The 19,058-nt window shown below is 45.4% G+C and overlaps 1 protein-coding gene across 13 annotated transcripts in view; it reads left to right on the plus strand.

The window, feature by feature from the left end:
• Positions 1–19,058, plus strand: part of SDCCAG8 (SHH signaling and ciliogenesis regulator SDCCAG8) — a 229,160-nt gene that overhangs the window by 51,671 nt on the left and 158,431 nt on the right. For all 13 annotated transcript variants that reach the window (XM_082702251.1, XM_082702254.1, XM_082702244.1 and 10 more), the window contains 2 exons: positions 2,681–2,819; positions 14,188–14,340. In XM_082702251.1, the coding sequence (XP_082558377.1) occupies positions 2,681–2,819; positions 14,188–14,340 (292 nt within the window). The remainder of the gene's footprint in view (positions 1–2,680; positions 2,820–14,187; positions 14,341–19,058) is intronic.

The raw sequence follows: 19,058 nt of genomic DNA on the forward strand, positions 1-19,058 counted from the left end.
CAAAGCCTCGTGTTGAGGACAGGCCTAACGTGCCCAGAGCTGGGTCAGTTTCAGGTGCTTGCCCTTTGGAGGTGGGCCAACCGAGCTGAAGCAAAACAAAACCAAAAATGTAGCAACTGAGTGGCTGATCCCAAATTATCAAGATGGCTTCCTGGGCCCGGAAGTGTGTGTGCAATTTGGGCATCTCTCCGGAGCTTTCCAGGTGATCTGAGGGTCACCTTCAAGCATGTGGTGCATTTCTCTCCCAGAAAACGTGTCATTCCGGCGGCCGTTCGGTATCACCATGCCCGGGCTCACTGCTGGGTGATGAGCTTAGCAGGAACATCAGTGTTTGGGGTGTTCATCTTTGATGACTGTCTGTCCTCTGAACTTGATGAGTTGATAGTCTGGCAAGATTCTGAACGAGAAAACTAAACTCTTGAGTCTCCAATTCTAAACAGCCTCATGACTTTTTAAATCTAGATCCCGAGATTTTAGAAGTGGGAGGAGTTTTCCTTTACCTTTTTTGGTGCCCTGCTATAGCGGAGTCACTACCCGTTCATTTGGTCTTTTGTCCTTTATGAGTATCTGCAAATGTGGCAGACTCCTCTCCACCAGAGGACATACTGAAAAGAGATTAAATATATTAAGCGTTAAGTTTCCTGTGAGGAGCAGATTTGATCGATTTTGATCCTGTCAAAAGTAACTGAGCTTTTCAGTTAATTCTCTTTAGTCAGAACTTTGGCTTCAGTGAGCACACGGCAGCACAAAGACCATCATCAACTGAAGCCTTTCTCGGTCCAACTTACAGCAACATGATGCCCTTTTTGACTTGCTGTCTTTAAGAGTGAATTTTTATTTTCTTCTAGACTCCTAGGTTCTAGTTGGACTGCATATTCTCAATGAAGCGAGTCTTCTTTTATGCTAGAGCTTTTTTGAAATGCAAATAAATATAAATTCACTTTGCCTTCGAGTAATCTGTGTTTGGTTTAACTAGAATGATTTAACCGTGCTTTGATTCTTCTCCTCTTTCACGTAACCATTCTGTGTGATTGTATTTGATCAAAATAATTAACTCCTTTTTTTCATTTCCTTTAGAACAAAGGAATTGAAGAGTAAGTTATTTTTTTTCAAATCAGAGCACAGCAGGAAATTCTAGAATGAAGATCACTATGCTCCCATGAACTTTACGATAGTTGAAGCAATCTTTTTTTTTTTAAACAAAACGGGCTTTTATGAAACTGCTAATAATTGTAACTTTGTTCAGTATTACATATTTCTTAAAATATGAGTGCTTTCCAAATACCACAAATAGTTTAAACCATTTTATCTTTAAGAGCTTTTTTTAGGGGCTCCTGGGTGGCTCAGTCAATTAAGCATCTGCCTTTGGCTCAGGGTCCTAGGATGGAGCCCCGCATCCTGCTCCTTGCTCAGCAGGAAAGCCTGCTTCTCCCTCTTCCTCTGCCTGCTGCTTCCCCTGCTTGTGCTCTCTCTCTCTCTCTCTCTCTGTCAAATAAATAAAATCTAAAAAAAATTTTTTTTCTCATTTTTTAAAATCCAGTCACTGGTTAATTCTGAAAGCAACTCAAACTCAGAGATTATAACCTTTGAGATTATTCCTCCTTCAAGCTTGCTAAACTTAAAAAAAAAATCAGAGTTGGCTCTTTCCTCGTAGTTTAGGACTTGGCAAAAAAAAGGAAACTGCAAGCAGTTACTTGAACTGAATTTGAAACCACAGTTTAGAACTTGAACTCTTTAACAAAGTGTGGAATAGCAGCAGAACCATCCAGCTAGCTTTTCTTTTTATTTTTTATTTATTTTTTATTTTTTTTTGCTTTGTGTGCATAGAAACTTCCTTACCTCATTTTCTCTTTGGTCTACTGACCGTTTTTATCCGATGGATAAATTCCAAATATCCTAAAATCTTCTACGGGATTTATTTAACCCAGGAGGTTGGATCTTTGCTAGTTTGCACGCCAGAGTGTTTTGGCATCTGGTTGCATCTGTCCCCAAGAAATGGTTAGCTTCGAGGACTTCTGAGAATTGCTGACAAGGGTGTGGGGCCAAGCAGCGATCAAAGCCAGCGGGAAGAGATTTTGTTAAATCCTGACTGTTCTCTGCGTGACCAGGGTAGTTGAGGGATTTGGCAGTCCTACCCGCTGAAAGAAGAAATGTGTTCATAAGGAGGGCAAAAAACTTAATTGAAAGAGAAGGGAGGAAAAGGGGACCGTGGAGGAAGACAAACAGGAAAGGACCTATTTGTTCAGACAAATGGGGTGGGGGAGAGTCAGCAGTGTACCCAAGGTCTTAGTGGCCCCTGGAGATGTTAACTTCCACTTTGAAGTTGAGTTCCCACCCTCGCTGTCTTATTCCTTTTTCCCCCTGCCCCCCACCCCTCTAATTTTTCAACCAACTTCCTGTTTTCTGGGCTCTCCTCTGCGGCCCACAGTGGGGCCTTCCTCCCACAATAGGTCATTGTCCCAGGCAGATGCAGCCCTGCCGTCGATGCCCGGCCTTTCTGGCGGTTCTGCCTGCCCCTCACCAAGGGAGGACAGAGGGCCTTTCTCCCGGCATGCTTCACGGCACGCCGAGCCGGCCCACCCTGGCTCTTCTTCCAGGGTGTGTGAATGCCTTTCTCTTCATGACTTAGGAATACACGATCGCTTGACCATTTCTTGTTCAAATGTTCTCTTGCCCACAGGGAAAGGGATGACTTAATGTCTGCGCTGGTCTCCGTCAGGAGCAGCTTGACAGATGTGCAGCAGAGAGAAGCCGGGGCTTATGAGCAGGTGAAACAAGCCATGCACATGACGGAGGAGGCCAACTTCGAGAAAACCAAGGCAAGTCTCAGAAGACCAAAATGAAGGCACGCTGAATCGGCCCTCTTTTCTTTTCCCAGTATTTCCATGGTTCCTCTTCCATGACTAAACTCTTTGTTCCAAACACACAGAGTGAATACCAATCTGTTAATGTTGACTTTGCAAAATGAAACAGATTTACTGGTAGAAGTCTTCTTTGGAGAGGCTTACATGCCTCATCTCCTCATTGGCTGATGATTTTGAACGCTGTGAAAACCTAACACCACGCGTATGGGTCCGTGTGTGACGGCCGACACAAGTTTTCTCCCCTGAGCCTGGGGAGTGTTGAGAACCTCCAGGCACGCCACAGATAACGGATGATGTGTGTGTATCAGACAGCATCCTTGGCTGTGAATGGGTCTGGCCCTGTGGATGCTAAGTCACACGTGCTGAACGATAACGATGGCAGTCAGTAGCTCTTTGTGACCAGGCAGTGTGGCAAGCACTGAATGGTCGGAGGGTCTTGTTGATTCATTGCTGTGTTGGGGGCTGCATCAGAGTCCACTGAGGCTGCTGCATGTTTCCCGTAGACACACCAGCCACACTCCAAGTAGCTGATCACTGTACTGGGCAGTGCAGCTGTAGAACAGTTCTGTTGTCACAGATTCCATCGGATAGCTTTGGTCTACGCTGTTTGGTAGCATCAGTATTTATTAAGGTATTGGGCTCTTGTCCCCTGTATTCAGCTCCTCAGTCACTCTCTTGTCCATTTGTCCCTACCCAGTTCCTCCCTGACTCTTCCCAGACTCTGACCTTCACGGCTTCCATGACTGTTGTCCTGGTGCATCTGTAACTTAGGTCCATTCTGACCAAACTCCCTCATAGGCTTTCTCTCCTCAGACACTCCTGGTTGTTCGTTTGTACGGAACTCTTGTCCCTCGATGACACTGGGACTCTCGAGCCCTCCAGTGAAGCTGCTCACGTCATCTCAAACGGCTGCGATGGAGGAGCCAGCATTCCCTCCACTCCCTGCTGCCAGTTCCAGGCCTTCCTTCCATCCTCTCTGTTGGTGACCAAGCCTCTTTGAAATCGTCATGGTCTCTCTTCTCACTAATTTTAATCAATATAAACCCTCAATCATTATTTGTCACAGTGTCACTATTTGACACTTTTTTTTTTTTAAAGAAACTCATCCATGTTATTACTTGAGTTTATGAAATAGTTGTTAGCAACTTGACACTTTTTAAGAACATTAGTGTCTGACCCTTTCCCCCTCCTCGTCGTCTGCTCAGGCTGCTGTAACAAAAATGCCATAGGCTGTCTGGCTTCAGCAGCAGACATTTATTTCTCTCAGTGCTGGGGCTGGGGAGTCCAGGATGAAGGCACCAGCAGAGCTGGTGTCTGGTGAGGGCATGCTTTCTGGTTCACAGATGGCCATCTTCTTCCTGTGCAGCCTCACATGGCCGAGGGGGTGTGGGAGCTCTCTGGGACCTCTTTCATAAAGGCACTAATCCTACTCATGAGGGCTCTATCCTAAGGATCTAATCACCTCCCAGAGGCCACATACCTGCATACCATCGCATTGGGGCTTAGGTTTCAACACATGAATTTTGGAGGGGTACGTTCAGTCCATACCGCCCTCTGCCTACCTCCTTTAATCACCCTGAAATGTTTCTACATCATATTCTTAATCATGCAACACCATAGTCCCAATATCCTTTGGCTCGCTTACCTCTAACATGTCCCCTCTTCTGTGGTAACTGTCACCTGAACTGTCGTGTAAAAGGTGTGTCAGACTCTGCATCTGCTCCCTCTGACCAGCACTTCTCTCTGCCTCTCTATCGCCATTAAACGTCTCAGTGTCCTCATTCCAGCTTCTGCTTCTTCAGTCTCCTCCCCTGTCGTGTCCAGGCTGGTCTTCTTCCCCTTCCATTCATCTGTTCATCCATCCGTCCATCCATCCATCCATTCATCTGTCCAATCATTCATCCAACCATCCATCCATCCATCCATCCATCCAACCATCCAACCATCCGTCCGTCTGTCTGTCCATCCATCCATCCATCCATCCATCCAACCATCCATCCGTCTGTCTGTCCATCCATCCATCCATCCAACCATCCATCCATTCATCTGTCCATCTGTCCATCCATTCCTCCAACCATCCATCCATCCAGCCATTCATCCATCCAAGCATCCATCCGTCTGTCTGTCTGTCCATCCGTCCATCCATCCATCCATTCATCCATCCATCTGTCCATCCATCCATTCATTGGTGAGAGTGCCTGCAGGTACACAAGCAGGGGGAGGGTAAGAGGCAGAGAGAGAGAGAATCTCAGGCAGACTCCCTGCTGAGTGCAGAGCCCAACGCGGGGCTCAGTCCCATGATCCCAAGATCACAACCCAAGCTGAAATCAAGAGTCAGTCGTTAAACCGACTGCATCACCCAGGTGTCACCCACCCTTCCATTTAAACATGAATTTTACATCCTCAACTGAACTCATTACATTTGCTCCCCCAACACTGCTGCGTTCTCTACAGAGTGGCGCCTCTGTCCACTGCTGTGCCTCGACCGGAAAGCTGGTCACCATCCTCTCCTTCACGCCTGACGTCCAACCGATCACTAAGTGCACATCTTAGTTTCTGAACTCCTGTTGAGTTCTTCCCTCACTGTCACCTTTCTTGTTCAGGACACCATAATCTCTGGATTATGAATGCTAACATCCTCTTCCCTCCGTTGCGCACACTGCAGCCAGAAGTGACCTTATTATTTTTTTTTTTTTAAGATTTTATTTATTTATTTGACAGAGAGAAATCACAAGTAGGCAGAGAGGCAGGCAGGGGTGGGGAGGGGAAGCAGGCTCCCTGCTGAGCAGAGAGCCCGATGTGGGGCTTGATCCAGAACCCTGAGACCATGACCTGGGCTGAAGGCAGAGGCTTAACCCACTGAGCCACCCAGGCACCCCAGAAGTGATCTTTCTTCACGGCAGTTTGATCCTGTGAGTCTTTGATTTCCAATCTTTCTGGGAGTGTCCACGTCTCAAGACAGTCTCTAAGCCCTTTGCTGTACTTCTGAGGTCTGTCATGTGCTTCCTTATTACTCTTCTCCAACAAACTCAGCCCCTGTCAGCTTGGAAAAGCAGTCAGAGGTTGGGTGAGGTCTTATTAGCATTAGCAGACCTAGATTCAACTCAGCTGCATCATTTCCCCAGCTGCGTGACCCCGGACAGCTTACTTCATTCCCAGGCCACAGTTTTTCCTCATCTGAAAAATAGAAATAATATCAGACTTAGAGGATTGCTAATGAGGACTGCATTTTATTTTATTTATATTTTTTAAAAAATTATTTATTTGAGAGAGAGAGAGAGTGCAAGGGAGCAGAACTGGGGAGGGGAGGAATTGGGCAAGGGAGGAACAGAGGGAGAGGGAGAAGCAGACTCCCCACTGAGCAGGGAGCCCAGCGATCCTGGCACATGACCTGAGCCTAAGGCAGACCCTTCACGGACTGAGCTACCCAGGCGCATTTTAAAATGTGTTAGCTGTTAAGTTTTGGAACTCTGGCACAAAGTATTTCCTCAAGAGCTAGCGCCTCTGATGGTGACGGCTTCCAGTCCCTTGTTTATGCGTTGCCATTGTAGCCCCCGGGAGTTTGCACGCATCATGCAAATTCTTCTTCACCCCCCACCTGGATATTTTCTCCATCTTTCAGGTCCTCTGCTCTCTCTAGAAAATCTCTGCTCTCCCATGCATAGATTCCATGTACCTCTTATGTGTCTTCATAGCAGGGCTTCTCAGCCCCAGCACTACTGACGTTTGGACTACATCAATTCTTTGTTGGAGAGGTTGTCCTGCCTGCACATCCTAGGATTTTTAGCGGCATCCCTGGCCTCTTTTCACTGGATGCTGGGATCGTACCTCCTCTTCCCCAGGTTCTGGCAACTAGAGATGTCTCCTTACATTGTCAGGGGTTCCCACAGGTGTGTGTGCCTGCGTGTGCACACGTGCATGTGTATGAGTGCGTTTGCATACCTGTATGTATATGTGTGTGTGCATGAGTGTGTGCGTGTATGTGCGCACGTATGCGTGTGTGTATATTGTGCGCGCGTGCGTATGTGTGTGCGTGTGTGCACTTGTGTATATGTGTGTGCACGTGTATGGGGCATGCATGTGTGCACGTGTGTGTGTGTGCGCGTGTGCGTGTGCGTGTATGTGTGCACGTGTTTGTGTGTATGTGTGCACATGTGTGTGTATGTGTGTATGTGTGCACATGTGTGTGTGTCAGCGCATGTGCATGCTGAATCGCCCCCCGGTAAGAACTGTTCCCCAGTATGTACGTCAGTCATCAGTGTACTAGTCTCCCTTATCTGTCTTTATCTTCCATCGAACTTATGTATTTGTTTAGGAGTGTGTGCTCGTGCATGTGTGAGCGCGGGGAGGGCAGAGGGAGAGAGAGAGAGAACGCTAAGCAGGCGCCACACTCAATGCGGAGCCCAGTGTGGGGCTCAGTCAATCTCATGACCCTGCCTTCACGACCTGAGCCGAAATCAAGACTCAGACGCTTAACCAACCGAGCCATCGGCGCCCCTTTGATTAAACTTTGGAATCTCGGAGAGGAAGGAACTCACCCGTCTTGATCACTGGTCAGTCTTTAGCACCTCGCATACTGCGTGGCATGTAATAGGTTCTCAGGAAATGTTCACTAACTAGGGAATTGTCATCTGTTTGCAGTAAGACTCTAGAAGTCTTTTGTTCTTATCTTTCTAGTCTACCCCCAGGGCCAGTGCCCAGCAGAGGCTCAACCACACATTTTTTTCCTATCGCTACTTTCAGCCTGGCAAGTGTTGCTGAGGAAGCCACAGAATGAATTCCACAGGGGGCTGATATGGGTCACCCTCTGCGGATGGAAGTAGTATTTATAGGGCGCCTCACTCAGTCATTGAGCGTCTGCCTTTGGCTGGATCGAGCCCCGTGTCGGGCTCCCTGCTCAAGGGGAGCCTGCTTCTCCCTCTCCCACCCACTCTGCTTGTGTTCCCTCTCTCTCTGTCTCTCTTTATGTCAAATAAATAAATAAAATCTTAAAAAAAAAAAAAAAGAAGTACTATTTAGCAGCTCTTTTCTTTGCGGTTGGCCACCTTCCGTCTGGTAGGCAGGAATCACACTTTCTGTGTGTCCCCATCTCTGCTGCCCGCCTGCTCTCGGGAGCTGACCTGTGCCGCCGCCATCACAGCCAACCGGCAACAGCCTCTTTAGCATCTTCTAACCCCTCGGACGTGCCTTCTGCTCATTTCCCCCTGCGTGCCGGGCCCTCTTACTTCCCAAGATGAAAGCTCTTTCTCTGCGCTACTGAAGTCTCAGGGGTTTGTCAAACGGCTTCTAGTGTCTTGGATCCCTCCCGCCCTGTCTCCCTCCTCCCCCACCCCCAGCCTTCATTCTTGTTCAAACAAACCACAGGCGACCTTTGCTTGATCAGCTTCCACCTCTTCGACTAACTCCTTGCCACCGGTTCCCCAGCAGGCCTTTCACCAGGAGTGTCCGCCGTCGCCGCAGTCCGTCCCCCTCCGAGCACACCGCAGTCAGGCTTGCGCCAAATCGCAGCCCGGCGTCATGCTGCCGAGTTGCTCACTTGCTGGTCACCAGGCACTTCCCGATCGCTAACCCCAGGGACCTCATCTCTGTCTTCACGCGACTCCTGACTCTGGCGTCGTGGAAGCCATTGGCTGTCTTATCATAACATGTCCTCTTACCCCTTGATTTATCTGACATTTTCTGCCCTGGGTCCTTGTACCGCTCTTACCTGCTCCTCTTCATCTCTTCTCACTTGTTTTCCAGAAACCCTAACCGCAGTCCTAGCCTGCCACTAGCGTTGTCCTCATTTCTAGGAGTTGGTCTCTCCTGTCATGTCTAGCACATTCCCTGCATTTGAATACCCCCGCCTTGTGGCTTTAGCTTTAATGGCTCTCCTGAGCACCAGACCCCCATTTCTTGCTGCTACTAGACCTCTGTTTATGTATGACATTCTGTTAGCATCTGAAAATCTACTTCCACTCCAGTTTAAGCCTGCAGAGATGAATACGGTGGACTTCTATTGGTCTTGCTCGGGCCTCTTCCAATTCCGCTGAATCTTTCCCCTATTCCCATTGCTGCCAGAGACCCCCCAGAAGTAACTCTCCCTGTTCAAGCGGCTCCCCTCTTGCAGTAAAATAAAAGCGTGGCCTTCCAGATCTTTCACAATACAGCCCCAACCCAACTCTTCTAGCCTTATTTTTCACTACAGTCTTTCACAAGACCTGTGTTGTTTCCTGAATGTGACTTACAGGGTCAGGAATGTGACCTTCCTGAATGTGACCATGAATTTGCTGACGCTATACTTTACAGCAGTGCATTGATCTGTCTGTTCAACCTTGGGGCTCAACCCAGGCCGCAGTCTTCCCCAGAGTTTGCCCCAGTCCTTTCTTGTTTGAATTAATCTCTTTCTCCTCCATATTCTGCCAGAGCTGGTATCATTTTGGTAGTTGCTTATGTAGCTCTTACTATCAAAAGACCTTAAAAGGCAGGTCTCTAATATTATCATTGTATTCCTCAGGTGGCTATTTGCATATTAGTTACACAATGTTGAATTGAATCAAAGTCGATTGTTAGCTTTAATTATGAATATGGATTTTTTGTAATTAGTGCTTTTAAATATCTAACAGTTAAGAACAAAAGAAGCTATTGTGTATTGCAAATCTAAAGCATTTTTCCTTGAATTAGTAATAATGCAAGAACGGATTTCTGTGCAGTTTACAAAATACAATGCACATTTATTAGGATTTATCTTAGGTATGTTGAAACATAATAGGAATTTTGCTTAGTGAGAGTAGTAAAAAAGTAAAATGCAATGCATTTTAATTTTGAAACCAACTACTTGATCCTTGAGCTGATGAAATGGGTTCCTTGATATTTGTTGCCACCTAGTGTTCCCATTTGCACATTGCAGGCTAAGTAAGTGCACCAGAGGAATTAACTAAGTTCTATACTTAAATTGACGATGGCAGTGAAAACACCCGAGGATTTTATAAGGAAATAAATCTATAACACAAGAAAGCTGTAATTCCATGCATCGATTCAGCTGTGGAACACCCTGGCTCAAATCTCTGCTCTGCCACTGTTTAGGTCTGTGATCCGGGCAGATACTTAATGTCTCAGAGCTGCTGTTTCTTCTGCTGAGTGATAAGATCTACTTAAAATTTAGTAAGAGTGTTAAATAAAGTAATCCATGTAAGCCATTTAGCAGAGCATCTGGCACATGGTGAGTGATCAATAAATGGTTTGGGTTTACTGTGAAAATTGCAAGCCATTACAAGCAGTGATCATTTTTTAAAAGAGAGAAAAAAAATATCCTCCGGATAAATGGGGTGGGAGAAGCAGAGGTTCTGCAGTGATGCCTTGGTAAAGCTACAACATGAAACGGTTAACCAGGCCTCACACCTGCTTGCTTCTATTGAAAGGGAAATTGTTAGCTTTGGTATGAAGTTTTCATGAATATATCTATAATGAGATAACCTCCAAGGCAAGATTTTGAAAAAAAACAAAACAAAACAAAACAAAACAAAACAAAAAAAAGACAGAAACCCATGACTAAATGTCCCTAAAACTTTTTTTTTCCTTTCGAAATTATTCTTTGCTTAGATTACAGAATCAGAAAGGTGAAAATTAGAAACCTAAAGTGAAAAGATCAAAACATTTGGTCATTTGATTGCAAGCCCAGGCAGAGAATATAATGCACTTTCTTTTCCTTTCTTTTTTTAATTGTTTTTTTTTTTTTTTTTTTTTTTTTTTGAGAGAGAGAGAGAGAGAGAGAATGGTTGCGCAAATGGGTTTGGGGGCAGGAAAGGGCAGAAAGAGAAGGAAAGAATCTTAAGCAAGCTCCACACTAAGTGGGGAGGTCATGAACTGATGTCATGACCTGAGGCAAAATCAAGAGCCAGATGATTAGGGCTACCCAGGTGCCCCATCACTTCTTGATGTGCACGGTATCTGCCACGAAGCAGAAACAAGTTATTAACATCTTGAAAATGGGAGATAGGGACAGGCTGATAAGTTTCTAGCAAGGAAGAGTTTATAAATTAAAAAAATCAATAGTTGTCATTATTTGTAAGTTACGTGCTTAAAACATATTGACCATCATTTTTAGTTTTGTGCACTATATAGTTCATAAAAATGAAAACATGTTCATAAATTTGTACGTGAATTTTATATTTAATTTTTTTAAAGATTTTATTTATCTGAGAGACAGAGAGAGCACAAGCAGGGGGAGCAGCAGGCAGAGGGAGAGGGAGAAGCAGACTCCCTACTGAGCAGGGAGCCTGATTCAGGGCTTGATTCCAGGACCCTGGGATCATGACCTGAGCCGAAGTCAGACGCTTAACCGACTGAGACGTCCAGGCATCCCTTGAATTTAATTTTCTTAAGTGTGAATTTTGTTATTTCTCAGAAGATCTTTAATTCCTGAATTGTGAATTCTTCAGTCACAAGGATTTCTAGAAATCTAACCCTAGCACTTGGGAAGAATTTTCATATGTCCTAAAATAGGCTTCCTGTTTTTAAAAAATGGAGTTGACTATAAATTTGTTTCAGAAAATGTTTTGACCCCATTAAGACAGTAACCCATACTTGTTGGTTTAATAAAACTAGGGCTGGGAATATCAAGTCCAATAAATTTTGTTTTGAAAAATATGTTAATGTGACCAACATAGAATAACCACAAATAAAGAAATTTCCCAGAAGAGAAAAGGTCTCTTGAGGATTGAGTCAACTGGGCGGGTCAATAGTGTAATTCCCTCAACTCCTGGAGCTACAGCCCTTTCCATCAAAAAGGGGCTGTGCTTAGGCAGAGAAGGAAGCCACCCCTTGGGGAACCTCTGGGAGAAATGGAAGCTGCAGGCCCCACATCAACGTGGGCCTCTCCGAAGGTCTGTCAGCTAGCCGTAACTGACCATTTACTGACCTCGCTTGTGAGAATTCAGTTATGCCCTTGTGGGATGGTTAGATGAGCAGAATTAGGGAGCACCGAATCAGCTGGGCTTCTGGAAACTGGGAGCAGGAGCCCTGGAATGAAAAGGTGAAGCTTTGGGACACCGGGTGGCTCAGTCGGTTAAGCAGCTGCCTTCTGCTCCTGTTGTGATCCCGGGGTCCTGAGATGGAGCCCTGAGTCCTCCGTGGGCTCCCTGCTCAGCAGGGAGCCTCCTTCTCCTTCTGCCTCTGTCCGTCCCCTGCATGTGCCCTCTTGTGTGCGTGCTCTCTCCAATAAATAAATTCTTTTTTTTTTTAAGGTAAAGTTATAATGGAAAGACTGTATAAACATTTGTTTAGTTCTCCTTGACCTTCTAGTATGTGAGAGCCACGGTAAGAGAGCTATCTTTAGAAAGATTAAATTGCTTCTATAAATCCAAGTGTTACTGATCCTTCATAATTTCTTCACTGGGACCTGGCATATATATTAAAAATCAAGACAAATAAAAGCCCTTACTTTAACTTATCTCCTCATCATCACCTCTTCATGGTGGCGAGCCCTGAGAGGTAGAAGCCTTCAGCAATGGTTTTAAGTGATTTACAGCTTCTTGCCTTGTACGTTATACTTTTCATTTGTATCCTCTTACCCTGAGATTAGACCCCTTACGCTGTCAGAATCATTTACTGTTACTGGTTCCCAAACTGACTGACTTCTTGGAATTGGCTTTTTGGCTCTTCATGTCGGCCCGCTCCTACATCTTCTGCAGTCCCTTCCGCTGTTCTGTGCTTAATACTGTTGACTCCTGAGTTTTTGTTCAGTAAAGAAGCTTCTGATTAGAAATATTGGTTTGTAGTCAATAGTCATTTCATTCTCTCATGCCAGTGGTATTAGATCTGTGAAAGTTATGAACATTTTTATTAGGTTTATATAAAGTATTTTTCACAACAGCAATTGTGTTCCGAGGCAAAAAAATCTGAAATTCATAATATATCCCTCTCCGAGGGCTTAAATTACAGGAAAACTCTGCTTTTCCACTTCTTTTAAAATCTAATGGAGAATTTTATTTTATGGACATTCTCAACTAGAATTGAACTTGGGACCAAGTCCGTAGGAGAATCATTTCTCAGTCACTAGATGTGCTTGTTAATTAATCTGAGACAATTGGGTTTTACCCACCTATTTCATGCCTAGGAATGTAGAAACTTTCCAGAAGAATTTGAAGTAAATTAGGGTTTAATGGCTTCCAGATGAAGAGAAGGAAATTCACATACCCTAGATAATTTATTGTCTGTATTTATTATAGCTTTCACCAGAGGGAAGCAAAGCTATGCATACGTTACTAAGACCATTTCCCTCATCATCCACAACAGATACGACTATCAAATATATAACTTGATACGTACTGACACAGTTTAGAAGTCATGTGAGACTTGGGTTACTTGGATTTCCAATTCAGGGGAACACAGCGTTTGAATGAGGTGGATGTTGGATATTGGATAAGAAGCCACTGGGATCAGACTAAGACACCATAGAATGACTCAGAGGTTCTGTGTCAAGCACCTTACATTTATTGGGTTTTTTAAATTGGAATTTTGAAATTAGTTTCCTATTGGGTATTTTGCATAAAGATAGTAGATGTAGTTAAAAGGAAGTTAGAAAGTTTTTACTTCTAGAAATTCAGAGTGGGAAATTAGGACTAAGGAACAACCGTGGACTTGGAAGTTACCAGCAGTGACGATGGCACTTCTCTTTTCATAGAACTAGGTGGTAAATGTTGTTTCGAGTCTTTATCTAAATTTTTTATTATTACTATTTTAAAATTATTTTTATTACCTATTTTTTTATTTTTTATTATTGCATAATTTTTACTTTTGTTATGTTTATAAAGAGAGTGAACTAAATCTTATCCTAGTTATATTTAAGGAAACTTGATTACTTGATGATGTTAAAAATAAATGCCAGTATATAATAAAAGTACTTCTCATTTTAAGTTTTGAAGTATTTCACTAATTTTTAACCATAAGTAAATGAAAAGTTAGTTATATTGGATACCTCTATATTTCATTTAGTATAAATATGCTATATAATTGAAAAATATTAGATCACTTGATTTTTCTGTTTCTTGTTTTCAAAATTTGGTTTCATCTGTGGTGTTCATCAGGGTCCATTAACCTGAATTTTCTTAGTTGCTTAGTTAATATAGCCTTAATTGTGAAAATTGAAATGTGTGAATAAAAGTAACATTTGAATAGTGTTTTAGTTTTGTGAGTGATATTGACAAATAAATACAAAATTACTCTAATGGGCTTTACAGTGAGTTGCAATGATTTTAAATAAAATTGAAGCTTAATTGTCTCATTTTCCTCTCATTTTTTGCAAAGTCAGAGGCCCTGTTTCACTCGCGTCTTCCTCTGGCAGGCTTTAATCCAGTGTGAGCAGTTGAAGAATGAACTGGAAAGGCAGACAGAGCGACTGGAAAAAGAACTCGCGTCTCAGCAAGAGAAAAGGGCCTTTGAGAAGGAGACAATGAGAAAAGAAATAACAAAGGAACGGGAGGACCTGGGATCAAAGGTACTTGTGGATTCAGTTTGTTACCTGCTGCGGCAGAAATGTTTTTGTTGATGTCACCGGTGATACAGTAGGCCGGCCTTCTTGAATGAACGCTCTGTACCTAGTTACTTGTAATCTAGAGTTCATAGAAATTTTCCATTCTCCCACCAATTTCTCGAGGAAAGTTATATTCTCAGACCTCTCCAAGTAAAATAGTCAATTCGATTCCATGGTAGGAAATTGTAAGATTATACTTTGATCCCACCATTCTGTTTGATTCCCTCTCTCATGTTTGTCAGCCAAAGGCAGGTGCTCTGCAGATACCCAGATTTTATTTCAACCTGGGCTACATCCAGGAAAGTTGACTCCCCACTAAATTCCCCCACTCTCAGACTTGTAGAAGATGAAACACATGTAAGAAACCAAGTAACCAAGGAAAAGTAATTATATGCACTGTACGAAGTAGGTTCTGACAAACTGCGTGATGAATAATGAACGTAACCAGATGAATACACGGAGGAAAGAGAAGAAAGGCAAAAGGAGCAGCTGACTCGAAATGGGCAGCGTTTGGAAAGGAGTCATAAACTGGGATATGGAATTAAAACCTAACTTTAAAGTTGCTGCAGTGGGGGGGCGCCTGGGTAGCTCAGTCAGCTGAGTGTCCGCCTCTTGGTTTTAAATTAAATTTTTTTTAAGATTTTATTTATTTATTTGACAGACAGAGATGACAAGTAGGCAGAGTGGCAAGCAGAGGCAGAGAGAAAGGAGGAAGCAGGCTCCCCGCTGAGCAGAGAGCCCGATGCGGGACTCGATCCCAGGACCCTGAGATCATGACCTGAGCCGAAGGCAGCAGCTTAATCCACTGAGCCACCCAGGCACCCCCCGCCTCTTGGTTTTGATCAGGTCATGATCTCAGGGTCGTGAGAGGGACCCCCAGGTGGGCTTCGTGCTCAGTGTGGGGTCTGCTTGGGATTCTTTCTCTGTCTCCCCGCCTCGCCCAGCTTACACGCTATCTCACTCTCTCTCTAAAATAAATAAACCTTTAAAGTTGCTACTATAGAGTAAAAACTGAGCAACGTGGGGTCTGTAAAATCACTAAAACAGCCATTGCATGTTTTGTTTAGTTTGGTTTTTAAAGCGATTCGCAGCGTGTACCCCGAATGCTGTGTCTCGTGATACTCCGGTGAGTCATGTCCGTGTTGCTCAGCCACGGCTCCTGAGTGTCACTGTGCGAGGCCAGTGTGTGCTCCTGAGGTTATATAAAGAGGAAGATCACAAGTTATGTCCAGAGGTTTTAAGTCACGTGAGTGTCGGAGGCATTTACTGTAAACTCCCTTGTCTCAGCCTTTCGAAGAGTGGCGGCTGTCAGAACCTCGCTCCACGTCAGTCTGACCGTCTGCTTTCTCTGGCCGGGGCGTCCGATCTGAGCCTTGCAGACAGCGCCACTGTGTGCCGGACCCGGTGTCAGCGGTGCTCCCGCCGCTTCGCAGCCGTCCTGCCGTGTAGTCCTCTCCCCGGTTTTTGCCGCACTCAGCGGACGGTGACTGGAGGGCCCGGGAACGTGCAGACCCGCTGCCGGAGGAGCGGCACTTCCAAACGTGATTTTTTTTCTTAAAGATTTTACTGATTTATTTGACAGACAGAGACCTCAAGTAGGCAGAGAGGCAGGCAGAGAGAGGGGGAAGCAGCCTCCCTGCTGAGCAGAGAGCCCGATGCGGGGCTCGATCCCAGGACCCTGAGCTCATGACCTGAGCCGGAGGCAGAGCCTTAACCCGCTGAGCCACCCAGGCGCCCCCATATGTGATTTTTAATCAAACTCTGATTACTTTATCGCAGTTCAGTGTAGTATCGCAGGAAGTATCGTATGTACAGGACAGTATCGTATCGCAGTACAGTACAGTATCACAGGAAGTACCATAGAGGGTTCCAGGGAATGTGATTCAGGCATGTCCGAGTCCAGGCCGTCAGGAGGAACTGTCCTATGGAAGAGATTTTACAAACTCAAAAGGGTTGAGTGGGAGCGGTCGGCTGAAGAGTCGAGGGGAAGAGTTTCATGCCCAGGGAAGTGACAGCCCCAGACTTTGAAGCTAAAGAGCGTCTGACTTTTTCGGAATTTCAAGAAGGCCCGGGTGACTGGAGCATGGGAGTGGGGACAGTAGCGGGGATGAGGCTGGGGTAGGATGTAGGGACCAAAGCACGGATGGCCTTAAAGTGCATATGATTTTTAATTTTATCCAAAAACTAATGTAAAGCCATTGAACAACTTTAAATTGGGCAGCGTCATGATGCCATTTATATTTGAGAAGCACCATCTGTCAAGAGATTGGAAGGAAAATCAGAATAAATGCCTGGAGATCAGGTGGGAGGTAATTATCCCAGTCCAGGTGGCAGTGATGGTATCTTGGGCCCATTTTCAAGGACCATTTTAAATCACTTTTATTCTCCTCAGAATCTCTACTATACCAGCGTTCCCCTCACTCTCAGCAGAGAGCCTTACGTACCTAACAAAAAAACTGAAAACTTCAACCATTTCTCCTATTTCACTTCCCTCTCACTTGTGCCTTCAAGTAAAATTCTACCAGGACACCAACCCCGTCAGAACAGGAGAAGCCACATGCTCACTCATTCCCTTTGCCCTGGATTCCATTCTCTTCCTGCACCTCAGGGAGGTCATTTCTTCTTCTTCTTCTTTTAATGTAAAGATTTTATTTATTTATTTGAGGGGGTGCGTAAGGCTGAGGAGGAGGGAGAGGGACAAGCAGACTCTGAGCTGAGCGCAGAGCCTGTTGCAGGGCTCGATCCCAAGACCCTAAGATCATGACCTGAGCAGAAAGCAAGAGTCGGGTGCTCAACTGACTGAGCCACCCCGGTGCCCCTCAGGGATATCATTTCTATTCCCCCCCCCCCCCCCACTGAATTGTCTTCCTCATGAGGAGAAGCTGCTCAGGTTTCTCTCATCCATTGAAAGAAACAATCCTCCAATCCGGAAGTTCTCAATCTTGGCTCCACGGAGGCTCCGGAAATCTTACTGTCCCAAACCGACACGTGTAAGCAGCTGTGGTAGGATCCGGGTGTCCGCATTGTTGACGTTGTTCAGGGGAGTCCAGTGTGCAGCCGAGGCTGGAAGCCGCCACGGTGAGGCCATGTCCCTCCACGCTCTTCCCCGAGATGGGCACATTTCTCGAAAGGTCGGTCTGCACGTGTCGTCTCCATTGTTTCACCTCTCATTGTGTTCACGGAAGCCCTCCTTGTGCTACTTTTAGGGAATTTTTTTTTTTAGTTCTTTTTCCCTTTAAAAGATTCTCTTTCCTTGATTTCTTTGGGTCGATATTCTTGATTTGAGAGGATGATGGTATGTGCTTTTCAGTTTTCTCTGAGTTTAAAGTGCCTTTGAGGCAAGGAAGGAAACACATCCTGAAAGCAGCTTGATGGAAAGGTCTAGAGTGTAGCAGAGAGCCTTAGATTTGGGGGTCTTCGGCATTACTGCTGCTCCCAGTTTCATGTATGTGGACTCGATTCCTAAATCCCCAGCTGCCCAGTGAGCTCCCAAACCAGCTTCACTTCCCGTCCTCCCTCTCCCAGGGGAGCCGCTGTTCATCCAGCTTCCAACCCCCAAATCTTGCTGACGTTCTTGTGCTCTTTCCCTCCGTCACCCTACTCATCATTAGGGCACCAAACGCTAGCGACTCCTGCTCCTAGGAATTTCCCCTTGCCCTGTCTGTCCACCCCACTGCTATCTGGACCTCCCCCCGGGGTGATTTCTGTAGCCCCGGGCCCCGCTCCTTGCAGTCTCTTCTCCCTCTCATCTAAGCCACAGCCAGGATGATCTTTCTCAAATGAACATGTCAATTATGTCAGTCTTTTGCTTTAAAATCCTTTCGTGTCTCGCTGCAACCCCTTGGATAAAATTTAGGATCCTTTAGAATCACTTAAAAGTCTACATTTCTTTTTCTCTCTTTGGCTTTCCAGGGTCATCTCCCTCCACTTCTCTTCTTGCATTGCCCCCACACTGACCTACCGCACACTCTGCAGCACAAACATGCCCGCCTGCCATGCTGTGCTTTCATTTCAGGATTTTGCACACGCTTGGCCCCTTGCCCTCTCCAGTCGACCCTTCAGAGTCCTTCTAGTTACCATTTACTCCCAGAGATGAATCGAGAGCCTCCCCTATGGGCTCCTATAACTCAACTAACTGCAAATTCCTACTGAATTGTTTGTCTCCCCCAGTTTACGCTGAGTCCCCTGGTTGAGTGGTTCTTTAATATCGTCATTTCTTGGCATATTCCACTCCCATAGAATGTGCTCCACATGTATTTGTCAAATGGGTGAATGAATAGAGTACAGGGGAAGGAAAAAGGCCCTGTGCCGTCGGAAAGGTACGACTGAGATGTTTGTTCAGAGGGTCAGAACAGTCTGTGTCTGCAAGAGATCATGGAAGATTTTGTGAGGAGCATGGCGATCTCACTGAGTTTCAGAGTGTCGATGGGATTCAGAAATGCAGAGCACGGGGAGAGGACTGCTGGCTGTAACTGAGCGTGAGGCGTGGCGTGGCGGCAACTGTGTACTTCATGTTGTGTGTGTGACAGAGAATGGGACCCATAGCAAAGACCAGCCTTGGCTGACATTGAATCTCAAGGTCCCGCCCCAAATAAAGTGTCTGAATGAGGAGCTCAGAGTGGTCCTTGCACTTGGGCATGGCCATCACCAGAAGATGGCAGCAGGTGGCTTTGGTTTGGGGG

This window comes from Mustela nivalis, assembly GCF_964662115.1.
Source record: "Mustela nivalis genome assembly, chromosome: 16".
Taxonomy (NCBI): Eukaryota; Metazoa; Chordata; class Mammalia; order Carnivora; family Mustelidae; genus Mustela; species Mustela nivalis.